The 27,145-nt window shown below is 42.7% G+C and overlaps 1 protein-coding gene across 3 annotated transcripts in view; it reads right to left on the bottom strand.

Annotated features, from left to right (window-relative positions):
* CFAP61 (cilia and flagella associated protein 61) overlaps positions 1–27,145 on the bottom strand; it is a 94,461-nt gene that overhangs the window by 50,951 nt on the left and 16,365 nt on the right. For all 3 annotated transcript variants that reach the window (XR_005256535.1, XM_038133760.1, XM_038133761.1), the window contains exons 11-19: positions 24,982–25,073; positions 24,440–24,624; positions 21,319–21,358; positions 19,979–20,118; positions 16,817–16,943; positions 16,425–16,502; positions 15,091–15,297; positions 13,133–13,267; positions 675–802 (exon numbers count right to left, since the gene is read on the bottom strand). Coding sequence is in view for 2 of the 3 variants with exons in the window: in XM_038133760.1 (XP_037989688.1) it covers positions 675–802; positions 13,133–13,267; positions 15,091–15,297; positions 16,425–16,502; positions 16,817–16,943; positions 19,979–20,118; positions 21,319–21,358; positions 24,440–24,624; positions 24,982–25,073 (1,132 nt within the window). In the remaining variant the exon portion in view is untranslated. The remainder of the gene's footprint in view (positions 1–674; positions 803–13,132; positions 13,268–15,090; positions 15,298–16,424; positions 16,503–16,816; positions 16,944–19,978; positions 20,119–21,318; positions 21,359–24,439; positions 24,625–24,981; positions 25,074–27,145) is intronic.

Here is a 27,145-nt window from a genome sequence, read left to right as displayed (position 1 = left end):
CTGAAAAAAGAAAAAAAGGAAGAATTTTCCATTCTCCACCCTCCATAAAAGCACTCTCTCAGTTCTTGTTGCATCTCGTAAGAATCATGTTCAGATTTTGAATTTTATATTCATTTCTGCAAGTCTTTCTAGTATGTGTGATTAAACTCTGCATCAAAGGAACTGCATTGTCACAGTCTGACTGCCCAGTAAGCCCCTGGGAAGTACAACAGTGAGACACCAGAGAGACACCCTGTCCTCATGTCAGGAAGGCTGTTAAACAGCAGAACTCATCCACACGTTTCTCGGCCTTAGACTTAGGGAAAGGGGGATTCAGACAGGTTTGGGATCCCACCAGGGACAACTGACTTTAAAGGCCAATACTGCTTGGGGCCATTGACCCACAACAAGACTGTGGTTTAAGAACAATGGCCAAAGCAACTTTAGGTGTTCTCAGCTCACATTTTCAGCATGCCTTCCTCTTAAGGGTCCACATGCAACCAAGAGCTGCTTGGAATCCTGTGTCCCAAGGCACCCAGGATGCCAGCACCCATCTCTCCATCTACACATGCTCAGACATTTAACACTCAGGACATTGAGACAGACTCAAGGAATGCTTTAAATGCAAGAAACAATCTCTTCATACAGCAGCGAACACATCCTTTTCAGCAAAGGAAATAAAATTAAAAACTTACCAAAAAATCAGTGTTTCCAGAAAAGAGATTCCAACATCAGATGCACCAACCACCACAATTCTACTGTTGATACACACTTTTGATTCCAGCACCAGCTTTCGATTTGTGTGGTTCAAGGAATATTTCAGCTGTTAAAAAAAATACGTAAGACATAGAAATGCATTAAAAAATAGTCAAAGCCTGCTAGGAATCATTAAACTCTCAGTGATGCATTACCTTGCATTCACACAAAATTTCTTATGGCTCACTGACATGACTAATACCATTTTTCTGTGCACAGCACCAGATAAGTGGTACTAAAACATGGGGAATATATGCATGTTTAATAGGTCACAGAAAATTACAAGAGCTGAATGGTCTGGCTTCTCCTGAGCAAGATGCTCTGTAATCCTTGCAGGAGAGGACAAAACACTGCCTGTTATCACTCACTGCCATTCATCAAATACCTCAAGAATTTGTATTTACATACTGCTAAGGCCATTTTTATACCTCCTAGAGCAGTTTTTACTCTTGCTGGTTTATTTATGAAAATGGTTTTACTTGTAAATGAATTAGGAACTTACGTTTTGAGTGGTTGTGCATTTAATTGAAAACTCCCTTTCCAAAATTATCCCTCTCTTTACTTAACTACAGAGCAGCTACCTGGAAAGCCAGGTTGCCACACAAATAAAAGAGAAGCTCAGAGCCACTGGGACCAGTACTCCAGTCACAAATCTTACTGCCACGTTGGTAGTTACTAATTTCAGCTTCCACACCACTTCATGCACATTCTGGCTAGAGGAATAAACTCCACGTGGGTTTTTTCCATGTGTGTCTAGGTCTCGCTACCTAACAGAGATTCTCAAAACAATTATGCAGCTAAGAGACAAGAGATATTATTGCATTTGACAGGTTGGGTTTTTTTCACCTTGACTATATTTAGCTTTCAAATTTCTCGTGAAAGACAAGGAAATACTTTCCATCTCAAGGTACAACACACTTTGCATTTTTCCTACTGCCTATTGCCTACATTCCCATGTCACAGAATGGGTAACTGCAGGTTCATAAATGCACTAGGAAGACCAATACAAAACTGAGCCACTTTTGTTATTTGACAGACACTTCACCTATAAATTCCTGCTGTGGCTCTTAGGAAGGAAGCAATCTAAGGCTTCTAACAGGTTTTCTTCTACTACAAATAGGAGACAGCACTAGTAAAATTAAGTCCTCTAAATTCCTCCTATGGAAGTACAATAGAAATATATTCTCCATATATCAGCTGACAGAGTAATCACTAGATGATGAGTACTTTCTTTAAAAGCTGTGGTAATTATATGGGCCTTCTCAATAAGTACATAGCACATTGAGATCCCCAAGAGATCTTTAATGCCATGTCTCTGCACTGGTGGAGCTCCACAGCTGAGGTTTCAGCACAGCTCCACTACACTGTGTAACTCACTAGAGTGCTGTCCTGTTCCCTTAAGGAAGCATTATGGATCAATTCCCTGCCCAGTGGCATGACTGCACAGCAAGTCACTCAGAATATGGCAAAATTAAATGTCACCTTTGGTCAGGCAACATTATTTTTTACTGCCAGATAAATGTTCTTTGAGCTGCAGTTCACCACAGTGCAACGATGACATCCAGTGGTGAGCCAGATTCAGCTCAGGGACAGGACTGCTCTGGGAAGATTCCAGAAGATATCTCAAAAAGTATGCCAGCCCAGAGTGGCTGCTTAACACACAGCTGTGTGGCAGACAGCACAGGCCCACAGTGAAGAATGCCTTGGTGAGAGACAGAACCACCCTGCTACTCCAAACCAGGTTTACACAGGACACAGGCAAATCCCTGCAGAGAACCTCCATCATCCCATTTAAAGCCAGTGCTCTTGAAATGGTTGAACACTCCTTACACAAGGATCTGCCAGCAAAAATGGTTTTAATCATAAATTAAATAATACAGACTAAATCTGTAACATTTCCACATTTCAGAAGCTGAAAAAGCCCTTTGTATTTCCCTGGAAGCATACATCTTTAGAAAAGATTTTAGGAAATGAGAAGAAACAGTGCCAAGTATTACAGACATCCTCCACGACTTAAAACCAAACTCAGACTGCATTTCTTATAACATGCTAAATGGTTATGCCCCAGCTACAGGAGTTGGTGCTCTGCTGACACGTGTGGAGCTCTCCCAGTCCCACAATCAGCTGTGGAGGATTCTGTGGCCTCACCTCAATCACATTCCTGGGATTGGCAGACAGCAATTCTGACAGGCTGGGTTTTGCTGCACACACAGACTTACAACTTCCTAGGAAAGCAAGAGTTTTCCTCCTTCTGGAGGAAAAATGATTAAGTGATATTTGTGTTAAAATGCAGCTCTTAATAAATTAATAAAATGGTAAAAACCATGAAAAGAAACGACTTGTAATGTACCAAATCAATGAAAATAGGCAGGAATGCCAGCAGCAAACAGCATAAACCCAACAGGCCTCAAGGCAATGCCAAGCTCAAACATCTCCTCCTACTGCTGTGCTGGTGGTTTATTTTAATGCACTGCAGCAATGAAAGCAGGAACACAATTTCCCTGGAAAGAGCTGTCTAATTTACAAAACAGCTCCTGTATCAGTGACACAAAGGCAGCCTATGAGCAGAATATAACCTGGTTTGTTCCCCACACAACAGCCCCAGCACCAACAGCTGTCATGCTCCAGAAATCACCTTTCTACAGCTAAGTACACTAAATGGCCCCAGGGAGTGAGGAATTAGGTGGACTGGTCCCATAATACCACCTATTTTAACAAAATGTGAGGACAAACTGTGTTCTCCAGAGGGGTAATCAGACATCATAATTGACAGGTCAATAGCAAGCTAACATGTTTGTTATGTATCCAATCTATTAAATAAACCAGCAATCATTAACTAATGCTAGGTAAAAAGCATTAATTGCCATTGGTAAAAAGGCATATATAGAAAGGAGGATTTTCTTTGGTTATCAGATGATTATTTGTGGTACTGGCACCCCTACCCCCCGTGCTGTTCCTGTCCGGGTGCAGAGGGACAGAGGAGCTGGCAGGGGTGGCCATGGACAGGGGTGGCCCTTTGGCATCAGCCCATGGGGCTATTCCTGCACATAGACAGCCAGTGCCATCACTCTGAGCCTTCACACTGGACCTTGTTAAAACACTGATGCAGCCCCCAGACACCGACATCGCACACCCTGCATGGAACCACGGCTTTCACTTACAATTTCACAACACAACACGGGCCAGAGCAGGATTAATCTACGGCATCCAAAATTCACACATTCTACTACCCCAAGCAACCAATGGAAAAAGAGTCATGAAATATTGATTAGGTTTCAGCAAACACGTTATTTCCTTTGCACTTTCCAACCACATACAGCTTCATGTCCAGCTTTTGTTTGCTTTGCACATGCCTTGGGAATGGATTCATGGTACATTTACCCACAACTTCACATTTGATGTTGATGGCACAAACTCACATCCAGAGTATTTTGAGGCTCCTTTTAGTTCTGTTTTTAGACATTGGACCCTTGGATAGCTGTAGGCTTTCTACATATATTTATAATAATTGTTCTACAATAGGTCAGGGTTTACGTTAGCTTCTCTACATATATTTGTAATAATTGTTCTACAATAAGTCAGGGTTTACATTAAACTTCGTCCTAACAAACAAAACCATGGAAATTGAACACCTAAAAATATAAACCCAAAAATTTTGATGAAGTATTTCAGCCCTGACACTGTGTTCTGAGCTGGGCACTGGAAAGTCTATCCCAGTAACACTCAGTGGTGTGTCAGAGCTGCTGCATTCCTCTCTGGGACTCCTCATGCAAAGGCTCCATAATGCTGCAGAATTTGCAACATTACAGAATCCTTTCATTTGAAAAAGACCTCTAAAGCTATCAACTCTGGCCATTAAACTTAGAGTTGACTTTATTAGACCCTGAGGACTTGGGCTTCGCCCAGCTAAAAGCACTGGAGCGTTGGCTGCAGTTCAAGTACCTAGCAGTGGTCCACATTCAGAAGGGCTGCTCGGGGCACTGCATGGCAAACACAGGGCAGCCTCATTTGTTTTGTTCTTGGTGACTTCATTCATCTCTCCCTACTTGGAGGGGCCTTCCCAGCCCTGGCTTGCAGGATTCTACATCTACCTGCAATGCTTTTGTTTTACTTCAACATTTGTTACTGAGAAATCCCAGCGATAGTTACTGCGATAGAGAATCCGCATGATCTGAACTGATACTGCAAAAACCATCAGAAGCAGAGAAAGCAATTAACAAACCTGTTAGCAGAGTAGTGCTGAGCTCAGCGACAGTGACAGGCAAACAAGAAGGTGAGCAAACAGAGCTATTTTAATTTCAAGCTCCATTTGAACCACAAGTTAAAAAAAGAAACATCAATGTTTACCAAGGCGATATGAACAAAACTGGTTGGAAAATGCACGCTTTCCCAGCCTGCATTAGGAATTGTTTTCTAAATACCAGCTACATTCCAAAAAGCCTCATTAGAAATCTCTGCAAACATGTTTTCAAAAACTGTTTCCAAGCATTCACAGATGTATACAAACACCAGAAACAGAAGTAAATGAAAACAGAAAAAGAAACAGTGATGAAGAGTGCAGCTTTAATTGTTTTGTCTTTGTCAAGGAACCCTTCTTTAGGAAGTGTGGCTTGGAGAGATAACAGCTCACCTTTACAGAATATTTTCATCCACAGATCCCCAAAGCCTTTATTAATGAAGTCAGTATTATTACACCATTATTATGCCTATGTGGGTAAATGCTGATCTTCAGCTTCTGGAAAAAGCCACCTCTATATTCATAAGCAATCGTACGCCAGTCCCTATGGCTCCATACGAAACCAGGGATTTCCTGCTTGACTCCAACCAGCAGCAGAAGAGAGCAGAGCATGGACACGTCTATTTAATTTCCTCACAGAACCACTGTTTCCATGGTAAAAAGATGCGCTTTTTTCCTTTGAGCACTGACATTTGGATCCCCACCCAGAGAGGGCTGGGAAGCTCACACTCACGTAAGGACCTGACTATTGCTTGCTGCTCTGCCTCAAAGGCCAAAGAAATGAACTCAGAATGGTGCCACTTCCAGAGAGGTCAGTTCTCCCCTGTTTTTCTGGGAAGAAAGGGAAGGACAGGAAGGCACAGGAATTCAATCAAAGCATTCAAGCTGGCAAGGGGGTAAAGCACATGGCTGGCTCTCGTTCTCTGACAGCAGCCATTGCTTCCCAGCTCATCTGTCTGTGGCTTATTCTTCAAGGCAGGAGCAAAGAGAGCGGCAAACACAAACCTGGGCTTTGGCCAAGGACTGACCTCACATCCCTTAGCTCCACATCCCTATGAGACAGAAGCATGCCTGGCAGTCCCTGGGGAAAGGAGCCCTACAGGGACCCCTGGCCTGAGCACAGGAGCAGCAGACAAGGGGCAGCTTGCGCTGGTCTCTGGGCACACTGAGCCAGCCTGCAGAGGCAGCTGCCCACACACACACACCCACCAGTGACAGAGTGGAGCCAGAGCAAGAGAAGGCACAGGCACCTCAGCAATTCAAATATACTGAACTCAATGAAAAATGTAAAAATGGTATGAAGTCAAAAGCTTGAAAAAACAGAATAAAAATCATAACATTTTATACTGAAAATAATGGACATGAGATAACAAATAGTAGTCCAGGGTATGAAGGGAGATTGATTTACAGGGTCAGCCAATCGTGTTTTAGTGAAAGCAGATATACTTCTCCACTTTTTAACCGCAAACGTTACCTTTCTGTGGAAAAAAATATCTGTTTCCTTCTCATAAGCTGTAATTATCAATCTAACAAACAGCTTTAAAAAAGCTTTAAGCCAAGTCTGACCTGTTCGTAAGCAGAAGTGCCTATTTCAGTTTACTGCAAATGTCATTAACACCTGTACAGCACTGACACCACGCTTTCAAAACAAAGATAGGTCATCTTACTTTTAATTTCACACATGCACATAAGTGGTAAACATTCCTGTTAATGATGCCATCTGGTGCCTCCCACAACGGTGTGACACTCAGCCTTCCAAACAAAATGTAATGGCAGCATAGCACAAACCCCACTGACATTTACAGTGAGGAAATTTGTTATCAGCCTCACTGCAGAATGCCTGTTTGTGTGCCTGCTGGTGCCATAAAACCATCACCTTCACCAGTCAAGGGGAAGAACAATAAATAATGGATTTTCATCCATGCACATACTACAAAAGCATTAAAAATTCATTACTCAAGCACATGAACATCTTAAGCAACAGTTACTGCTTTAAAAATTAATACTACTCCTCTGGTTAAGTGAAAACTATCCACAACAAGCCTTTGTTTGTAATCCCAGTGTCCACACACAAATTGTAACATGAAGGAACTCTGCCATTTTAACTTTGATACATGAGCCTTGATATTTAAAATGCGGGGAATTCTCTTGCCCATCCTCCCTAAGCTCTCTGCTATATTTGCTTTTTATCTTAGTAGAGACCTAATGATGAAAATAAACCCCAAACCCTGAAAAACCTTCCATATTTTAGCCATATTCAATACATTCCAGTGCTTCAACTACACATAAATAGAGCTGAAACTGACAGAATAAACCTTTATTTGCTACAGGTATGCTACCAAGCCAGCACACACTTAGCTCCAAGGCAGACAGAGGGGAAAACAGCAGTGACTGCTTCCCCTGAGTTACTCCAAGCACTGCTGTTCCAGAAGCACCTCCAGGAGCAGAGCTGGCTGTTCCTGTGGTCGTGCCTGCAGACCAGAACAGGGAATGGCCAGTGCCCAGGATGGGCACACACTTCAAAGCAGAGGCTCTGCTGCTTCACAGAACTTGTGCCTCTCCCTCTCCACCTTCTTGACATTTTTCTCTGGACACATAAGGTGACAAACCACACAGTTTGCACTCTCAGCTGCAGTTGGAAGCAAAGAGATTTGTTCGCTCAGAATGGATTGTTCTGTGGAAGCCTCTCCCCCATGTTTTAAAATTTGATTTTAAGTCCTTGTTTTTATTACCTTTAAATTACAACTGAGCTAAAATTTTCAGGCTGTACACTGTGGACTGGCTGGGACTGGACAGCAAGGTGTTGTTAACAGTCAGTCAAACCATCAGTTCTGAGTCCTTTCTGATTCTCTGCCTGCACAGGTCAAGGTAAAGGCTTGTGCTCAGTCTGGGCACTAATGAAAGGTTCAGACAGCTGGTAATGAACAGGTCTAAACACCAGAAATAGAAGCCACAGAGAGTAAGTAAATAAAATAGAGCCCCAGGAGTTTGTTGGAGGGGACACCAGCATCTAAAGATGAGTTTTCTATAGAAACACTCCTATAGATCAGTTTCATTTTTGTTTTTAAACAAGTTTCCCCAGAAGAGAAAATTCGTCAAGTTCAAAAATGTTTCAGATTTTTTTTCTGGTTTTACCTGATAGCTAATTTCTGCTTTTCTTTTTACAAAACATGGTAAATACATACTCTTTTAGAGTCCTGCAATTTTATAATGGACATAAAAAGCCCAGAGAATAGAGAATCATCCAGGAAGGCTCCTACATTCACAAGTCATTTCAGTATGTAGTTGTGAACATACACTGCAATGGAACTAGATCTAGGATGAATCTAAAAGCAAGGATGCATTTTCCTCTCATATTCTTGTTTTAATTATTATTTTAAACTGCTCTCAGGCCATTTACTCATAGCCTTTACCATAACCATCATCCTGGAATCAGACAAACACACAAAAATACCACCACACTTGCACTGGAAACTGTTGACTTTGCAGTGCCTTGGCCTCCATTTTCTATTTGAACCTCACACTGAACTAACTAAATTTATACAACACTTCATGGGCTTCAGCAACTGTTCTGTCTTTTTATGAGCTGGAGCAGAAAAAACAATTCTAAACTGTGCAATAGAGCCTGACAGCTTGAATGCAGCCATGAAATAAAAACATAATAAACCCAATAGCATGAAAAATAATAAAAGGGCAAAAACAAGGAAATAATTCAACAGATGTGTGCCATTTTTGTTCTTCATTGTGGATCAGTTATTCTTGTTAATTATATCACCTATTCTTCCCTTACATTGATAATTACATGAAGCAGATGGAGAACAGAATGCTCCCAGATGGTGAGAAAGCAAACAAGTTTATAAATTGTTTATTTATGAAGAAATAATTAAGAATTATTTCATTACCTATAGCTTTCTACTCCACCAATAATGACATGCACCGTGAAGGCCAGGAGCACTTTATAAGATATTCAGGATTCTGCTGTAACCGACTGTTTTTCCTGTAACATGGCTGCAGTGACTGACAGATGTGCAAACCAGAATAATAATCTAATCTGTTTTAACACTGAGGGAATTAAGAGTTTGGATCTTTGCATCTCCTGCCAGTTGGCACTCCAGCACTGGTTGCTGATCCAGAATACAAAAATTAGAGATTTCCTTTTGCTTTGGCACAGCTGTACAAAGTGTTTGATCTAATGAGTAGGCAGGAGCTCTGTCAGGTCTGTGCCCTGAACTCCAGCACAGCAGACGTGTGGCTGATGCAATTCTGAGCCAAGATGTGGCACCTCTGCCACACTTGCTGCTCAACAAGTATCCTCAAGTCTGGACACCTCAGGACTAGATGCAAATCAGCAACTGTGTCATTCCAGAGGGCTGCAGTGGGAGACTTAATGGGAGGCAAGCTTAACATCTCCTGCTTTGTGCCTTCTCAGAGTAGTCTTACCCAGTTTATCCGAATCTCTTCAGCAGAGCAATGGGAGACAGAGTTTGGTAGGAACAGACACACAAAATCAGCAGCAAAATGTACTTCCAATCTCAAAGCATAAGAAGTAAGGAAAAATTTACAGCCCTTCAGGAAATGGAGCCACTGCTTGGGAGGTGACAGGGTTTCTGAGGCAAAGATGAAGCAGCACAGAGCTGTAGTTTAAGAGAATAAATGAAAAAAACGTGTGATGGCCTTAAAACCTACAGCAAAGCATTCATGAAAAGGATGGCAAATAGGGGAGGAGCAGGGAGAGCTCCTGAGCTCTGTATTTCTCTGCAGTCATAGTCATTTTAGCAATAAGCCACAACACACACCAAAAGCCTGTCTCAAACCAGAAACACGACTGAACCAGGGGAAATGCCACAAGGGCCTGGAGAGAACAGGATGAGAGGAGAACTGCAGGTAAATGGCCACACAGGTAACAGTTGGCTGTAGAGTTATAGGGCAAGTTCCTGGAGTTTAGGATGTAAGGTTTCTCCAGCTGACATCTAGCTCTGCCAGAGAGCCCACGGGAGGAATGATCTATGTTTCCTTTAAAACCACAAGGCACAAGTCATGCTCCCTGCATGAAACAGGAGGGAACAGGCCAGCAATCCACGGGAGAGCAACACATGGCACTTCCCCTTTTTTTCCAGGCACCACAGAAGAATAGAGAGTTGACAGAGGGACAACAAGAACAAGTTGCCACGCATTGTGCTCAACTGATCCAGACCTGCAGGAAAACCACCTCTCCAGCACAGACGAGATCCATGTGGACCGGCAGCGCTCAGGAATTAGTTGAGAGCAGAGCTTCTGTGGCTTAGATGGATGGTTTCTCTTCTGGCTTTGGAAGAAGGAAGCAGGAAAGTGCTCGTGTGTGCCCTGGATCTGGATCTATGAGTGAATTCCATTCGTGCCCTAAGCAGGCTGGAATGTCTGGGGGAGACAGTGACTGATGGAGCCCCAGGGCTCCCACCCGTGCTCGCTGAGATACAGAGCTGCTGGGGGCCCACAGACATCCACACACAAATCAGGAGCTGTGCCCCACACAGAACTGCTGAGCTGCTCAGCCCCAAGCTCTCACTGGGGAAAAAGACACTCTGCAGCTAGAAAAGGGGAGCAAGAGCTCGAGAAGGGCTGGAACAAGAGGAAGGCTGCTGAAAAAGCGACAGATGAGAGGCAGATGTTGATTTGTTGATTACTAGATATCAAGGGGCATCTTGTGGGTATCAAAACAAGAATATCACCACAATTATCCCCATTACCAGCAACAGATACTCAAGCAACCAGTTAGGGCAGGCAATCAATGAAAATTTTACATTTCTGAAATCAACTTGCATTTACAGTCCTCATCCTGTAGTTCATGTGGCAAATCCTGCCACTACTGCAGAGCACTCTAAAGCAGCAATTACAGTGATAACCTGCCCTCCAGCTCATGGGAACACAGTTTCTGTGGGACACATGAATTCACCTCTAGAGCAGCTGCTTTCAAATAGGAGAGGGCAAAGCCCCCTCAGTTTAAACCAGCTAGGTGAGCTGGGATAGAGACATGACAAAGAAATGAGGAGTGGTCTCAAATGCTTGGAATCCCTGCTTGCCCAATCTAAACATCTTGCAAGATCCTGCCCTGATCTCATTTGAAACCATCAAAACAAAGATGATAGGGGACATTTTCTCCTTACTCCTCTGCAAGTGTTGGCCTCAGACAGCTTCCCACTAATTCCTACTCCAGACCCTTTGTCTGCCTTTCTCCATTCTCTTCTCCACACTTTGCCCACAACATTGTTCTCCCATGTCCTATTTCCCTCACTTCCCAGACCGTTAGCAGCTTCTAGAACCAAAATGTGTTTCACCTTGTCTCATTGTATTTCATAAGGTGATGCTTCTCAGCCTTTCCATTCTGCAGAGCTAGCACATTTATCTCCTTGGTGAGACAGGTTGTTCTCTGCCTCACAGATTGCACCTTACTGTTTACAGTAGGTCTGAGAAGCCTTTTAATCTCTACAAAAAGGCAGAAAGATAATATTGTGCCTACTGAAACTCAGTTATATTCATTTATAAGACACACCTCAGTTTATTTGTAACTTCACTAGAGTATTTGGCAAGGTAGTGCAAGATCATTGATGGGGATCAATCTTCCTTTACGAGGCATCTGAGCAGAGAGATGGCAAGTGCCTTGTGCCTGGCTGCAAACCAAGGTCTCAAAGCAGCACCCCCTCCTTACTCATGAGTACACTCAGTTTGCCATGGCAGCCTGCTCCTTATGTTACACAGCTTCCCAACGTAGGGTGGCCAAAGGTCGCTTCATTCACTCGACAGAAGAGTCAATTTAGCTTTATGTGGTTTCGAGTTCTTGATATTTCAGAGAAGCCAGCAGCAGCAGCAGACTAGCTTTATCCTCAAGTTACGACCCAGCACTTAGCCCCAGATGTCCATTCTGATAGAGCACAGTCTGTCAAAAATCTATAATTCATGCAGAGGCAGATGCATGGAAGCTTGGCTGGACTTGAGTTGGGGTTTCTCCACTACAACTTCTTAGCAAAAACTTCACACATTCTTTTAAATAGAAATCTGAATCTGAGATTTTAAACCATTATGCCACTACCTACAGAGAAGTTCAGAAAACCTTGGGAAGAACATGAGCAGACAAAAGATTTGCAAATTTTTCAAACACCTGTGATTTTCCAGCTTCAACAAAAATGCTAAGATGAGCTCTTTTAGGAAGAGAGCAACCACTTCAAAGATCAGGAATAAGAAGCAGTTTAAAGGAAAGCATCAGAGTTCTTTCTGCAAAGAAGAGAAAGGCAGGAGACATGCATGTGAAGGGAAGGCTGTTGAACAAAGCCGAACGCAGACCAACAGCCTTAGCCATGTTCTGGATTTCGCTTTGCCAGCTGCTGCCTAATTAAGAGTTTTAGGTGCCAAAACCTACCGACTAACTGAGAAAAGGACAGCTCTAAAAATATTATATGGAAGCCCATCTCAGCCAACTGGAAGTTAGCAGACAGACAAAGCTCCCTAATTATGTTTCTCCACAAAATTACTACAACCTGCTGAGAGAATCCATCACTAATTGTGTTTTCCTAATATTTCAGCTTCAGTAGTTACTCTTTTGAGGAATCACCTTCATGCGAAATTTTAGTTTCTTAAAAAATGTAAGGGAATGGGGTGTAAGTTATTTTAAAAATGAAATTTTAAGAGACTTTTCGTTTAGAACCTCCAGGCCACACCAGTTCTTTGTAAAACCATTTGCTAGTGAAAACAACCTTCTCCTTTGCTGTTAACTCACTTGGTGTTTTAAGGGTATGTTGTGCATGGAAGAAACCTGACTTTGGGACTGAAAAATAAAACGCACCGAAGCAATCTCTACAGAAAGAGGCAACAGCATGACGTTGTCTTTTTTCCGCTTGCAGAGTGTGACACCTAAACAAAGCTAGCAGGAGCAGCAGGCAGAGCATTTAGAAGACGCTGGGAGGCCATGACAAAGCGCTGCCATGGTGGGCAGCGGAGTGGGAAGGGCTCTGCTCCAGCGGCCGCCAAGTGTGCCGGGCGTGGCAGCAGAGCGGGATCGGGCAGCCAGCGCGGCTGCTGTAATTAAGGAGCAGCCCGTGAGCACAGGGAGGTTAATGCCAGCCCATCTGCCAGGCCCTGCACGAGCTGGCACCGTGCCCCCCGCCTGCTGCCACTGCTGTTACCCACCTGATCCTTGGAGACTTGCTCCGACGGAGCGCTCACGCCAAGCCCTTGCAGAGGATAGACAATCTGTCGTCTCGGCCGCACGGGAGCCATGTAATGAAGGGCAGATGTCAGGGAATGAGCGCAGGGATGCTGGAACTGAAAGACAGCAATCCATATTTCAGCAGAGAGAATGTCAGAGCAGTGCATCACAGATGTCTGCTGCATGGCTTCACAAACACACAATTCTTAGTTCTGTTGGCTAAATCTGAGACAAAAATCAGCAAATAAACAAACATACTCAGAGCAGAGAAATGAATTGCAGATAATTCCTGACACTAATGAAGATAATTATGAGAGTAATTACATTACTATCTCTGTGGGAATGACAGATAAACAAGTGGTTTGGTTTATGGGATTTTTCAGCACAAGTATTTTCCCCAGGAGGATATTTTTCTCCATAGTGATCATGAATCAGCTTGATTTGACCTCATTAAGCTGTGTTATCTGCTCACTGCTAACCTTTGCTCGCCTGGCAAGGAATGGAGATGAATTTATATAGAAATTCTATACCGACTGAAATGTCTGGTTCATCCAAGTGATAAATGTTAATAAACTGTCAGAAATTTGAAATGAACAAAACCCTAACGCTCATCTGAACAGCCTCGATCATTAGAAATAGCTGTATCTGTCTATTACCCCATGACTGCCTCTGGCATAACTGACAATATGAAAGGGAAGAAAATAAGAGAATTACAGGAAACGCAGGATTAACATTAATGCAAATTAAATTACACTCAAGTGCCATTCCATCCACAAATACTAAAAACTTGAGATTGCTATGTTGAGAACTAAGTAAAATATCACACTTAGCACTTATTAGATAATAGTATTAGATAACCTTAAGTAACTTAAGAGTAACTCTGTAGCCTGGAAACAGTCAAAACTGGAATCACTGGTAAGATTCAGCTTCTCTTCCATCCAGTGCCATTAAACTGCATTTTTGTGAGTGCCTCTTCAGAATCTGAGAGCCTAATGTTACACAGGAACATTGGTTCCTCATGGGAACACTCAGAACTCCACAAAAGTGCATGGGAAAACACATCCGCCTGCAAATGTACCCAAGTCTAACCTGTCAAAGAGTTCCCACATGAAAGCCAGTGGTGGTTTCAAAAACACCCAAGTCACCAAGGGCAGAACTCATCTCAGTCACCATCTAAACACCCGGTGCCCAGTCCAGCCAGCCAGGCAGAAGCTGAAGCTGGTGGTCAGTCTCCAGGGGAAAATTCCATGTGTCTCAAGACAGCCAGGTACAACCGAGAGATGAACTGCCCTTGGGATGCCCCGTGTGCTTCCATCAGTGGGGCCAGGAGCCCAGGTGATTGCCTGGGACAGGCAGCAGCTTCAGACAGCTAGCAGATTTTACCTTGTGTTCCCTTTTCTGACATGATGACAAAACACATATGTGAGCGCTTCTGAATTGCATTCTTCTCAGAATTGGATTTTCTCCATTGGAAGTTCAGTTCTTACAGTTCTCCCATGACACTTGCAGGAACACAAGTTCCCCCCTTCAAAAGCCAATGAGGTGCCTGGGTCACACTGAATTTTGGTGAAACACAGTCTAGAGTACCTGAATCCCTTTGGAAGGGTTTTTATAAACCACGGGGATGTGTTCAGGATGATCCCCTTGCATTTACTCAGGCTACATCACCCTTGTGCTGGGCAGGGAGCCAAGGCCATTTCCACTTTCTGCTCCCCACCACACTTCCTGAAGACACTGATGGATACCATGGATCAGCCCTGCTCTGCAAGAGCTGTGTCCACGGGTCCAGAATATGTCAGGCAGGAAGAAAAGAAGGTACAGTTTGCTGCAGATTGACAAGAAAATCCCAGTTTGCAGTCGTTCATGGAAGCAAAGAAAAAATAAAGTGAGAAAATATGGCAATATTTAATACAAGAAATACTAATCACACACTCCTTACCTTGCCCTCCACATATTCTGGATAAATAGGGTAGTAAAGAGAAGATTTGTGACCCAAGCGAAGAATCTCCTTTAGAAAGTATTTTGCATAGTGATGAAATGCAGGATTCAAGACAAAGTGGCAAAGATGCCCATGTTCCTCTTGCTGGTGGTGATTAAAATGAATGAAGTCCTCAATATCGTAATGTGATCGAACATACTCAATATCCTGGAAAATTAGGAATTTGTGAGTCAGCAGTGATCAGCAGCTACCTTGATAGGATTTTAGCAAATAGCAACCAATGAGTCACTTCCTATCAATCAGGGAACTACATTTGAAAACTGAAATCAAGTGTCTTTGAGAGCTGTCCTCAACTGAAGGGCACTGACTGAACAGATTTTTCTTTAAAATCTTTTCATTGTTTCAAAATCTCTCCTTGCAGCTTGCCCTTATTTACATTGAATGCACACCCGACCCTTACCCCCCAATGCCTGATACAAGTTAACAGACATCCAAGGAGGGAGGAAAAAAAACCCCAACTGTTTTTCTGCATTCAAGGCACAGAAGCCCAGGCTGTCCCTCTCACCAAACTACAGCTGGAAAAGGGAATTCCACACGGCAGAGCTGTGTAAGAAAGGCCCTCTGACAAGTCTTCCCTGGTGAAGTGATAAGCTGATATTTTTGCACATTTATTCACTCAATCTATCCCTCTTAGCTCTTAATATAATCAAGAGAATTACTCTCAGAAACAGGAGTGACTGTTCTATTGTGAAAACTAAGCATTAGAACTGCTGAACAACCTAAAATCCACCTTTTCAGTCCTAGCAGAATGCCACAAAAGTAAGACTTGGAGAATGTTTACTATTCAATAATAATGTGCAATGTCTTTTTTTACTCCATCAGGGAATAGGCTTTTGTTTTCAAGTACATGATTCACAATTACTTAGCCTCTATTGCTGGATGAAAAAGTTATGAAAGCAAATCTGGAAGAATTACTGCTCTTTGCAGGATTTGTGGCAAAGCTGATTATTGACTTGGAAAGTAGAAGGCAAAGAGGTGATTAAACACCTATTTAGAGGCAGAATGGCTTTGTGCTAAAGCACAAAGAAGTACAGGAGGAAAACTTTCAGGACATAGCAGCAGCTTCTTGAAAGTAAAAGGATCATTTTTTTTATCTGTGTGTCAATCATTATCTATGAGCAGAGAAACAATGCAGTGGGCAAAGGCTGGACAGTTTTTACAGGCAGCATTTTTACAGACACTTTGTTAGGCACAAGTACAGTGCCAAGAACAAAACTCAGCCTTACTGTGAGCACCAAGCAGCACAGAGCTCATGGAACACAAACTGAATTTACCATTTCATCCCTGATGACAGAAACACCAACGATTTGATCCAAAACTTCTGCTACAAAAGCCTGTACTGGCATCCCGTCCTGCAAGGTAAAGGCAACAGATGCAGATTTTCAGTTTCAGTAGAATCTCTTTTTTATGTGTAGTTCACCACAGAATCCCAGTTAAAACACTCTCCTCCCAGTGCAGCTCCCAGGCACCATCCCAGTTTAACCAGCCTGCTCCCCAAGAGGGCCCTGTTTGAGCCAGGTGTGTGGCTGGACTCTGGACCACACAGACCTTTCCTCACCGATACTTCAGTTTGGGGACAGCTGCTGCAGCAGTGCTGCAAGCTCAGCCACTGCTTCAGTCCTGATCTTAGGACAGAATTGAACACATATCAGCAACAAATACTCACTGGATCCATGCGAGTCTCAGTGAATATCTTTGAGTCATTCCATATCCTTTCATTCAAGCTAAGAGTTTCAACAAGCATTTTGACACCGTCTAAGTCACTGGTTGCTGCTTTTCTTACATTAAATGATCTAAAAAAAGGACAAAAAAAAATAATTAAAAGTTGACTCTGTGACAAAATGAGGAAAACTGCCAAGCTTAAGACAACACGCCCTTCACAAATACAAACAACACCATTCAGAAATTGTAGCTGATTGCTAAATGACACTTGTTCCAAAGGCAGATATGAACTTAGGGCATGGTAATAGAAAAAAATCAGAGCATCTACTTGAGACAACTCCAGAACCCTGCTTTATCTGCTATTAAACACTCAGCCCGATCTATAACCCCAGGTATCACCTGTCTCCAAGTGAGTAAAAGTCAGCAATAAAGGGAGGCAAAGAACCATAAAATGGATGTGGAATCTGTATCTATGAACATTGTGGCACATGGGGAAAAGAGCTAGATTAAAAGAGGGAAAGGCAAGAAAAAATGAGAAAAGGACAGAGAAAAATAAAACTGAGCCAGCTATCATGGTACAAAATAAAGCAGGAACATGAATTTTTCCAAGAACAAAATTATCAATTTTTGTGTTAGGCCTTGGTGCCTCAAGCAGTAACACATGATGATAAACTTACATGACTGCAACACCTCTGCTAAGCGTGGAGTGCCAGTTTGCAATGACACAGTATGGACTTGGAATGGGAATGCCTGTGCCACACATGGAACACCTTACCTACAGACAGCAGTAACCTGGCACTTAGCAAACCTCTTCCCACCTAGTAGTTAGGAAGAAAATTCACTCCACACTGACAGTCTACAGCAGCTGAGGAGCTCTCCCAGTGTCTGTCAAAGGCAGCAACCTCTTCCTAGACACACACAGCTCGTGCAACCCACACTTGTGGAGTGCTGTTCAAGAAGCTGAACTACAGCTTCAGTTCCAAGAAATAAGTTCTTTCACCCACAGATGAAAAGTTGTGATTCATGTAGTATAATCTTTTTATTCCTGCTCTTCTGGCTTTCACTTTAAAAGTGGATGTGCTGTTCTTCAGCCTCAGTCACATTGGGAGGCATCTTGTGGAATACAAGCTTAATGAATAGCACTGGTAACTGAATAAACCAAGATTCTGGTATGTTATGAGAAATTTCACAGCTGAATTCACTGATCATCTTTGACTGCCCAAAAGCAAACGTTTGGTTACTAAATCACAAACTAATCCTGACCTTCTAAGTGAGCATCAGCTGAGCTTCTCACACGTTTCCAAGACCCAACAGCGCAGAGAGCTACAGCTCACTGCAGCCCAAGTGTGCCCTCCTCCCACTGCTGCCCAGCCCAGCCCACCAGCTTTGCCCCACCCATGCCCAGGGAAAGCAGCTGTGCCTACAGGGAGCTGCATCTGGAGTGTGACAAAACAGAACATGAGAAAAGTTGAAACTGCCTTTTTTTTTAATAAGCAGATCCACCAACTCCACTGGGATTATGGAACAGGAGGAAGGACTATCCAAGGTCTGTACTCGTTTCTCTCCCAGCAATGAATTAACTCATTCTAGATGCTCAAGTCCTTTGACTGCTCAGAGACAAGGACACTATTATTATCATGCTTTTTAGTGAAAATTGAGGGAAAGTACCCATTAAGAACCTCAGCCTGTGCCTTGTCATCTGTTATTTTTTTCTCCTTCACTGTTAAGTAGCAGACTCACAGTTCCATTTGCTGCACTCTTGCTTTTTGTGTACTTAACACTTTTTCTTATTCCTTTTTACTACCTGTACTAATCAAGAGCTCATTTTGTACCTGTGCCTCTTCTGACTTTGCCCTTTCATGTCTTCATATTCCCCTCTTCTTACCCCGTTTTTCTTTTAGTCCATTTTCTGTGACTTCCTTTTCACTCACATGCTTTTGAGAGCCATAGGTGCAAGTACAACGTGTTGATCTCTCACTTCCACAGATTTTGGTTATTTCCAAGAGGATATCTGCTGTTGCACCCTGTGGGTTTTGTTCTGGAGAAACTTTCCAAAAGCTTACTCTGGTTTCTCCCAAAGCTTTTCTGATCCTGAACCTCAATGAGCAGCTATTTTCCTTTACTTTCCTGCAAAGCTGCAGGGGGATTTGGAAAATGCTACTGATGACCCTATTTTGTTTTCATGAAAGGACTGGTGTCATTTGGAATATGCACAATGTAATCAGGATGGTAACTTTTTTTTAAAACAGCCTTGATAACAACTTGAATTTTGCCCAAAATTGCAAGAGGACGTATGACTCCCAGCCCTACTGGTGGATTACTGAGCAGCTGGGCCTGAGATTACCAGGAATTACTCCAGCAACTCTCTCTCCAGCCAGCTGGATTTTTACTCAGGACCCAGAAGGAGAAGTTTCATCCCAGGGCAAAAAGCTTCTGCCTCAGTCCAAGAGTAGCTGGCCAGTTCTTACACAAAGCATTTGTGTACCACCAGAGGTGATTAGGTACACAATTAAACCCAGAAGTACTTCGCTAAAAACCACATAGTATTTAGGTACATTAGGACCAAAACCAAAAAAAGAAAATCTCACTACACCACAATTTAAGCTTGGTGTTTGGGCCAGAATAGGCTTGATATACAAGCAAAGCTTTGGAAAACTCATTCCCTGTAACAGAAATCACAGCAAGAAAGGTTTGGTGTTGCAGTTCACTGATATTTCAGCCTACAGAAGTTTTCAGAGGATCACAGAAACTGAAGGCATGAAATAAATGATTCAACACCAAAAGTAAAAGAGAAATTATATAGAACAGATACTCAACAGTTCCCGCTGTGATCTGTATGTCTCAGAAACACATGACTACATTTCTCTTAAGAAAGCTACAGTGTATTTCCAAGAATTAAACCTACACCAGGCTATCAGGTGCCATTGTCACACAACCTGACCCACATCCCCAAGGCCAAATACAGCACACGCTTCCCTGCTGGCCTTGGCCCACAACCAGGGAACTTGGAGCTGCTGATCTGTACTGATGTCCATCTTCCCTCCTTTAGTACTGTATACACAAATCCCAAATGATTCCTCTCACTGTGCTTGGGTTCTGAGAGGACACTCCCTACAAATGTTGGCAGGTGTGTCCCACAGCAGGGCTGTCCCAAGGCATGACTCACGTGAGCAATCCTGCTCGGTGGAACACGTACAGCTCCCGACCCAGCCTGGACGTGCAGGAAGGGACAGCCCGAACAAAGCTCTGGATCAGTGGGAACTCTGGGACATGATGTGGCACCAGGATGACACAGAAGTCTCTGTCCTGAAAGACATTGGCAGGCAATAAAAGCATTCTCTAAGCTTTACCCAAAGCCCTCTGAGGGGACAGACAGCCCTGAATGCAGGGTTTATGCACACCTCCAAGAACTGCTCTGCCTGGGCAGCACCAAGGAACTGACAGCTCAGAAATGGCTTCACTTTAGGCAAACTATGGGATGAACCTTCCTTACTACATCTGGTGATTCTATTGTGACATTTTATTTCAAAGACTGATGTTGGATGGATAAATTACGTAAATTTGAAATGCTTTCTGGGTCAGCTCCCTCTAGGAACTCTTTGGTGGTAAGCAGTGTTTTTGAGTGTGCTGCTTCTTAGGGCCAAGACAGTGTCTCTGGTACCCAGGGCTTGTCTCTAAGGCACACTGCCATGCAGTTATTTGTCATATGACTTTACAACACTGGTGTGCATTAAGAAAGTCTCAGAAAGTGGACTTTGCTACCTCAGACAGAGTGATCACAGGGCATGAGTGGGAAATAGCTACTGCACTGTGAATCCACAGTGCCACAGTTCAGTCTGTAGGTAAATATTATGGATCTCCTTAACACCATTGTTTTATAGGCTTTAGCTCCATCTCCTTTAATAAATTGTGCTGATTTTGTTTTTAATGTAGGTATGGTCTGGATTGTACATGGTTTTAAAGGAGTTGGAAGCATTTCTTTTTCTAAATCTGCATCTTAGAGAAGTCCCTATGGAACATAAACTAGGGAGACTATTTACAAGAGCACATAGTGGCAGGGAAATGCCTTCACACTGACAGAGAGCAGGGTTTAGATTCCATGGTACAGAAAAATTCTTCCCTGTGAGTGTGAGGAGGCCCTGGCACAGGCTGCCCAGAGAAAATGTGGCTGCTCCATCACTAGAAGTGTCCAAGGGCAGGTTGGACAAGGCTTGGAGGAATCTGGTCTAATGGAAGGTCTCCTGGCTATGGCAGGGTAGAACTAGATTATCTTTAAGTTCCTTTCCAGCCCAAACCTTTCCAGGATTCTAGGACAAAGAGAGGACTTAGGTATGCATTCCATGAAGTCCAGAAGCAGCCAAGGAGGGGAGTAGCTCAGCCCAGGGTAACCAGGCCCAGCACACTCATGTGGGGCAGACTCACTGGAGCAGCAGACCCACATCCCCTGGCTGCCAGCTGCACTGCTGTCCCACCACACAAAATCATTCCAACTTTCATTATACTCACTGGGAAAACGTTGAAAGCATAATGCAAAAAGTCCAGTGACCTGCAACAAGAGCAAATATTGGTAAATAAAGCACGTATCAGAATGATCTGATACACTGTGATATTAACATCCCTGCAAGTGCAGGAGCATTTATTCAGAGCTGATCAGACAATCCCGATAGATCGTCAATAATCAACTGTTGATGTTGCATGCTGCAATTTCTGACTCCCAGTGCTTAAAGCATCATTGTTAACAAGAATAACCAGGATGTTTGACATAATACATGAGGCTCCTCACTAAAAGGGCAGGGGGAGGAACTAACAAAACATTGGCTCTCATGTTGTTGACTCCAGCCTCTTCAGAAGCCATTCCTAGACTATCACAGCAGCATTAGTATACAGCAAATATTACTTCAGGTTGCAAACAGTTGTTGCTATGTTCTACACTATTTTCAGCCAGCACCAAGGGCTCTGTGACTTTCCACACAGGAAAACCTGCCTGATGTGCTCTGACAGACTAACAGGAATGTCAATACTCAGAATTGTTTTTAAACACTTCTTTTCACTTCTCACCCACTGACTTAGAGCTGTCCTAGTCTCTTTTCCATGGTGACAGCAAATTGTGACATTTCAGTTTAAAAAGACCTGAGAAATCTCACTGAACCCCTGCTGTTTCTCCCATGTCTAAGGTTATCAAAGAGCTCAAAACCCAGTTATGCTGAAGTTTCATAAAACACTTTTCCACCACACAAGATGTATATATTGAAGAAATTCATACAGATATATGTTACCTTATAAATACTGATAAATCCTCTCCTCCTTTCAGAATTGTAATTAAGCTCCCTTTAATTACCTCTTTAATAATATTACTTAAAAGAGAATTAATTTCTAATTGCAATATCTATGCCTGAATGTAAACTTAAAGCTGCAAGTACAGATCAGGACTAGGGCATTATATATTCACCTATATAATACATAACTAAGACTAGTTAACTGAATAGCAAATCGGGGGAAAGGAAAATGCCATTGCAACTATACTGCACTGCAATTTTCTTTCTGGTATCCAGGACCTTGTTGACAGCAAGGAACACAAGAATTGAGGTGGGAGATTTTTCAGGGGGCTTAGAAAAGTACCAAATATCAGCAGATAAGCCAATAGTTCAGTTCCCTCCCATTTCACTCTCAATGCACTAACAGTTCTGGGTTTAGGAGATGGAAACATTCAGCAGCTTTAGTGGGTTACAACTCCCAAGGAGCTAAACTTCCTTCAGTTTCCTCCCAAAGTTTCTTCAGGGCTAAGATGCAATCACACCTACACTTCGAGCCAACTTCTGTTTCTGGGTCCATGCTGTGCAAGGCCAGCAGGAGCTCCCTCAGGACAAGATTCCAGGAAGCAGCTAGCATCACCTTGTGCCCTCCTTTACATATATTTGCTTTGCTAATATTTCTTCTACAGGCAGGTGGATCAAGCAAAGGCAAGCCAGAGAAGCATGCAAGCAAAATGTTTGAAGACACCAAGATCTACAGATTGCTCAGCTCTGCATGAGGTAATTTTAGGAAAAGTCTTCAGACAGGAGTGCTGTCTCCTCCAGATACCCATCATGGAATCCACACTGCTCCACAGATGTCTCCAGGTAAAAACAATCTGGGAGCACAGCACTGAATGATAAATGCAGTGAGAAATGTCTTGAACAGAAACAGTAAACAAAGCACAGAGATCAGGAGGCAAAAAAAACCAGACAGATCCTTAGGACAGGAAACTATGAGCAGAGAACTCAAGAAGTCTACAGTGAGATTATTTGCTGACATAAATCTCTAGCAAAGCTCTCAACTGCTGTTTCAGTATAATGGAATCATTCCAGAGCAATCACTAATATTTTAATATAAAGCTTTCTTATTCTGCAATAAGTATCTTGCTTGAATTTTTACACTAGATTGTCGCTCAATTAACTGTTCTGGCACAGTCTCTCAGCACTGCAATTGTTCTTATCCCACATTAGTTGGTCAATGTTTCTAAGTACAACACAGATCTTCTATGCTGACTTCCTGCACTTCACTAATTAAACTAGTTCTTAACAAACTTGAGCTCTGTCACTGGGTATATCACTTTGGAAATATGTACACAAAAGGCAATGTCTTTGCTTTGTTTCGGTAACTTTGTATATTTGCATTTGCAGCAGATTCAGTGTTTGATCCTCTTGGGTAGGTGCCCTCCTTAATCAAGAAACTGCTCAATAAATAGAACCAGTTTTCAAGGAATTCTAATTTTTCTTCTCAGTGAAATTTACTCTTACACTTCTTTAAAGCCAGAGTTCAGAAGTTGCTACTCACCAATGACTGAGTAGACAGATGTTTTTTCAAACTGTACTACACATGTTCAACTCATCTATCAAGCCCTTCTCCTGATGCCTGCTATCTGCAGATATGACATGGATTTGAAAGCATGGAAGATCCTGGGTGTGCTCAGCTGCTTCATCTATCCTGTATCTTCCTTTCCACCATCACATTGAAAAGGAAAAGTTCCTGGAGAAGTTTCTGCTGGTGTGGTTGAATATATTGAAGTGTGGAGAGAAATTTTAGAAAAAAAAGTCTAAACCCCATTTATAGCACTATTCTAATCCACCAGGATCTAAGAGTGTGAGGTCAGGAGCAGCAATTGTGTTAAGAGAAAATCCCTTTGTCTCCCCCAGCTGTTGAGGATTCTAGAACACAGAATAATTTCTTTCAGTAACTAGAGACTGTCTTTAGAGTGGGAACATTTACCTGCAGAGCTAAGAACAGCTTTATTGCCCCATGCAATGAGATGAGAACTACTGTGACATGTAGCTCCTCTTGCAGCTAGCCAAGTTCAGAATGAGTGTCTCCATAGAAGGAAACAGCAGCCTTTTTCCACAACCTCAACTCACGTTTTTTCCAACAAAAATGAATTTATCATGTTTTGCCCCCACAGACCTGTCAGAGCCAGGAAGTTGCAAGTGGAGGTTGAAAAGTTATTACTGAAGATAAAAGAAGCAGACAAGAAGGAGGTCAGAAAAAATCCCATCTAACCACTGCAGGTGCTGTCACTTTCTGATTTGTCCTGAAAACATAACCTTGAAAATGGTTATTAATGGGAGAGCAGTGACTCTTCCTCTACACTTACCTAGTTTCAAACTCCTCATCAATACAAAACAGACGGATACTGAAAACATTTGAAGCTCCTCTGTTCACAGGATGCAGATCCCCCTCCTCAGTCTCCAGCAGAGGTGCTGCTGAGCCTTTAGAGCCTATGTTGATGACATTACCGACCGGCAGTTCAGTGGGGGAAACGGTCATGGCTCCATCTTTCTGCAACAATAACAGACAAGGGCTCACTTACAACACTTCAAAGTGTTTTCATTAGTTAAGCCCCATCCTTTCTCTCCTCTGTGACCCTTTCTTCCCACTCTGATGGCTGCTCATGGGGAACTGGATGGGTAAACTCACCCTGACCAATAACTCTGAGCCCCTCCCTTCAGACCCTAGCCAGAGCAGCTTCTGATCCGTGCCCCACAGCAGAGGCACATGTGAGCCAGAGCAGAGGACGGGGCAGGAGGGAAATCAGCGGCATTTGCTTGTCCTCATCTCTGCCAGCCTTGCTCCATATCAGCTCTGGGAGCCAGCAGCACTGCTGGGTGTGTGCACAGCAGCACTGTGCAGCATTACCTGCACAGCTGCATCTGCACCAGGAACATGTTCGAAGTTCAGAGAAGAAACAGACTCTGGCTTTTGACTTGTTTGGTTGCTTTCATCTTCATCTGAGTAAAGTAAAAGAGAAAGCGCACAAGGTTTAATAATGTGAGCTTTACTCTCAGAATCACAGCAATAGCTGGAGTGGGCCAGGCTACCTCCATCAAAAGGTTTAATTTTAACACAACTGTTAAAGCAGACCCTCCTAAAGTTACTTGGCTAGAGCTTCATTAGACTATTTGATTTTTAAAAAAACCCGCAAAAATACAGAGAATTGGTTGTAAAATAAGACCTGAACAGGACAGTTTGGAAGCAATTCCTAACTTGTGTTTATCCCTGTGTCAAATCTTTACCCTATCTGAACTGAAAAACAGGACTCAGTGTATTGACTGATATCTTAAGCCCCATGTGTTGCTAACTTGCTTTCTGGTGATCACAAGGACAAGCAAGGGCTCTTCATTATCAGATTAGTTCTCCTAAAACAATTGAAATTCAGGTTAAATCCCAGTCAAACCAGAGCTCTTACTGCAGTAAGAGACAAGAAACAAGGATTATAATTCCTTTATAACAGAATTACAGTTCCTTTAAAGTTTTACACAATAAACTCTCGAGGTGTAGGTGCTACTGCTGAAGAAAACACATCAAACAAGGACACCCTTGCATTTGGAAAATCCAGTAACATTAAGGAAATCAAGGTTTCTGAGCTCCAAGAAGAACACAAAATAAGCTTCAGAAAACAACAGAATTCATCCCTTCTCCCTCTGAACTTTGCCTTGGGACACCGACATAAGCTACATTCATAGACAGAAGCATTTCTTCACACAGTGATGGGCACTTCTTTTAAAAAATACCTCATAGGTTTAAAATAATTTAGCCAGAAGTAATTAGGAAAAAAATCCTGTTTCAAAATCTGTTTCTCTGTCATTAAAAGAGTGCAGATGCAACATGCAGGGCAAAGAGAAATGTGGGGGTTAGGAATCATGGATTCTCTGGGGGTATCACAGATGTGAGCCTTCACAGAAATGATCAAATGTCGTCTTGATTAACCAGCTCCATTTCTCATTACCAACAGCCTTGCAGGTGTCAGAAGTTAATTAATACAAGTCTCTTGTTGTCGTGTAAATATTGATATGTTGTTTCTGACTTAATGGCTCCACCATCCACTCCTGTCAGACGTGGCTGCATTGCTGTTTACAGACATGCTGTACACGAGTGATGTGAAGAACTGCAACACTACCACTAAATCAAGTAAAGACCACCACAAACAAAGAAAATTAAAATAATTCTGTGATTGCTGGGTTGTTAGCTGAGGTACAGTCATCAGGATCAAGAAGCCAGTTCACCATGAGGCCTGATGAAAAGCCCTTGAATCATTCCCACTGCATCGTGTTTTCTAGCAACTAATTCATGACACCATATAGAGTAACAACCAAATTACTGTAATTACCCTGAAACCTAAGTGGCATATCAGTACAGACTGTTGTATACTCTTTCATTATTATTCAGCATTACATTTTGAAAGGAAAAAAAATATCAACCTGTGGTCTCTACTTAAAAGCTAAACAGCTTGAAAAAATAACCTTTTTATATGTAGGAACATAAAATTATGAAGGAATGCAGCTTACATTTCAAAATTTCCAGCCTTCAGATTCCATAAAGCCATGTCCAGATTTTCTGTAGATGACAGGCCACAGAACCTGCTCTGCCCTCACAGCAGGACACCATCCAGCAGCAAGTTCTCATTGCAGCCCCTAAAGCAGCCTTCATGGAATGGGCATGGCTTTGCAATACCCACAAATGCAAACTACACGGGATTAACAGCCCAAGAGATTTCAAGGACACAGTCTGGCCTTTATATTGGAAAGGCTTAGCACTGGACTACTGGGATGCAACTCTTCTATTCTAAAGTGTGCAAAGCTACAACAAAAATTTTAAACTACTATTCCATGATAACAGAATTAATGTTCCTGAGCAGTGAAGAGACAACTCTGCTATTAGTTTTCTAGTGTCTCTCTCTATGAATAGCACCAGAGTCAGGATCTCATCTTATGGTACTCAAGTTTCTCCTCATGTGTCCATGATCATCGTCATGGCTTAACAAAAGCCTGGTGTTTCAGCTGGAGAGGGGGAGGGTGGTTCC

Source organism: Motacilla alba, chromosome 3, assembly GCF_015832195.1.
Source record: "Motacilla alba alba isolate MOTALB_02 chromosome 3, Motacilla_alba_V1.0_pri, whole genome shotgun sequence".
In the NCBI taxonomy this organism is placed as follows: Eukaryota; Metazoa; Chordata; class Aves; order Passeriformes; family Motacillidae; genus Motacilla; species Motacilla alba.
The sequence above is the reverse complement of the archived record's forward strand: the minus strand, read 5'-3'. Positions and strand labels throughout refer to the sequence as shown.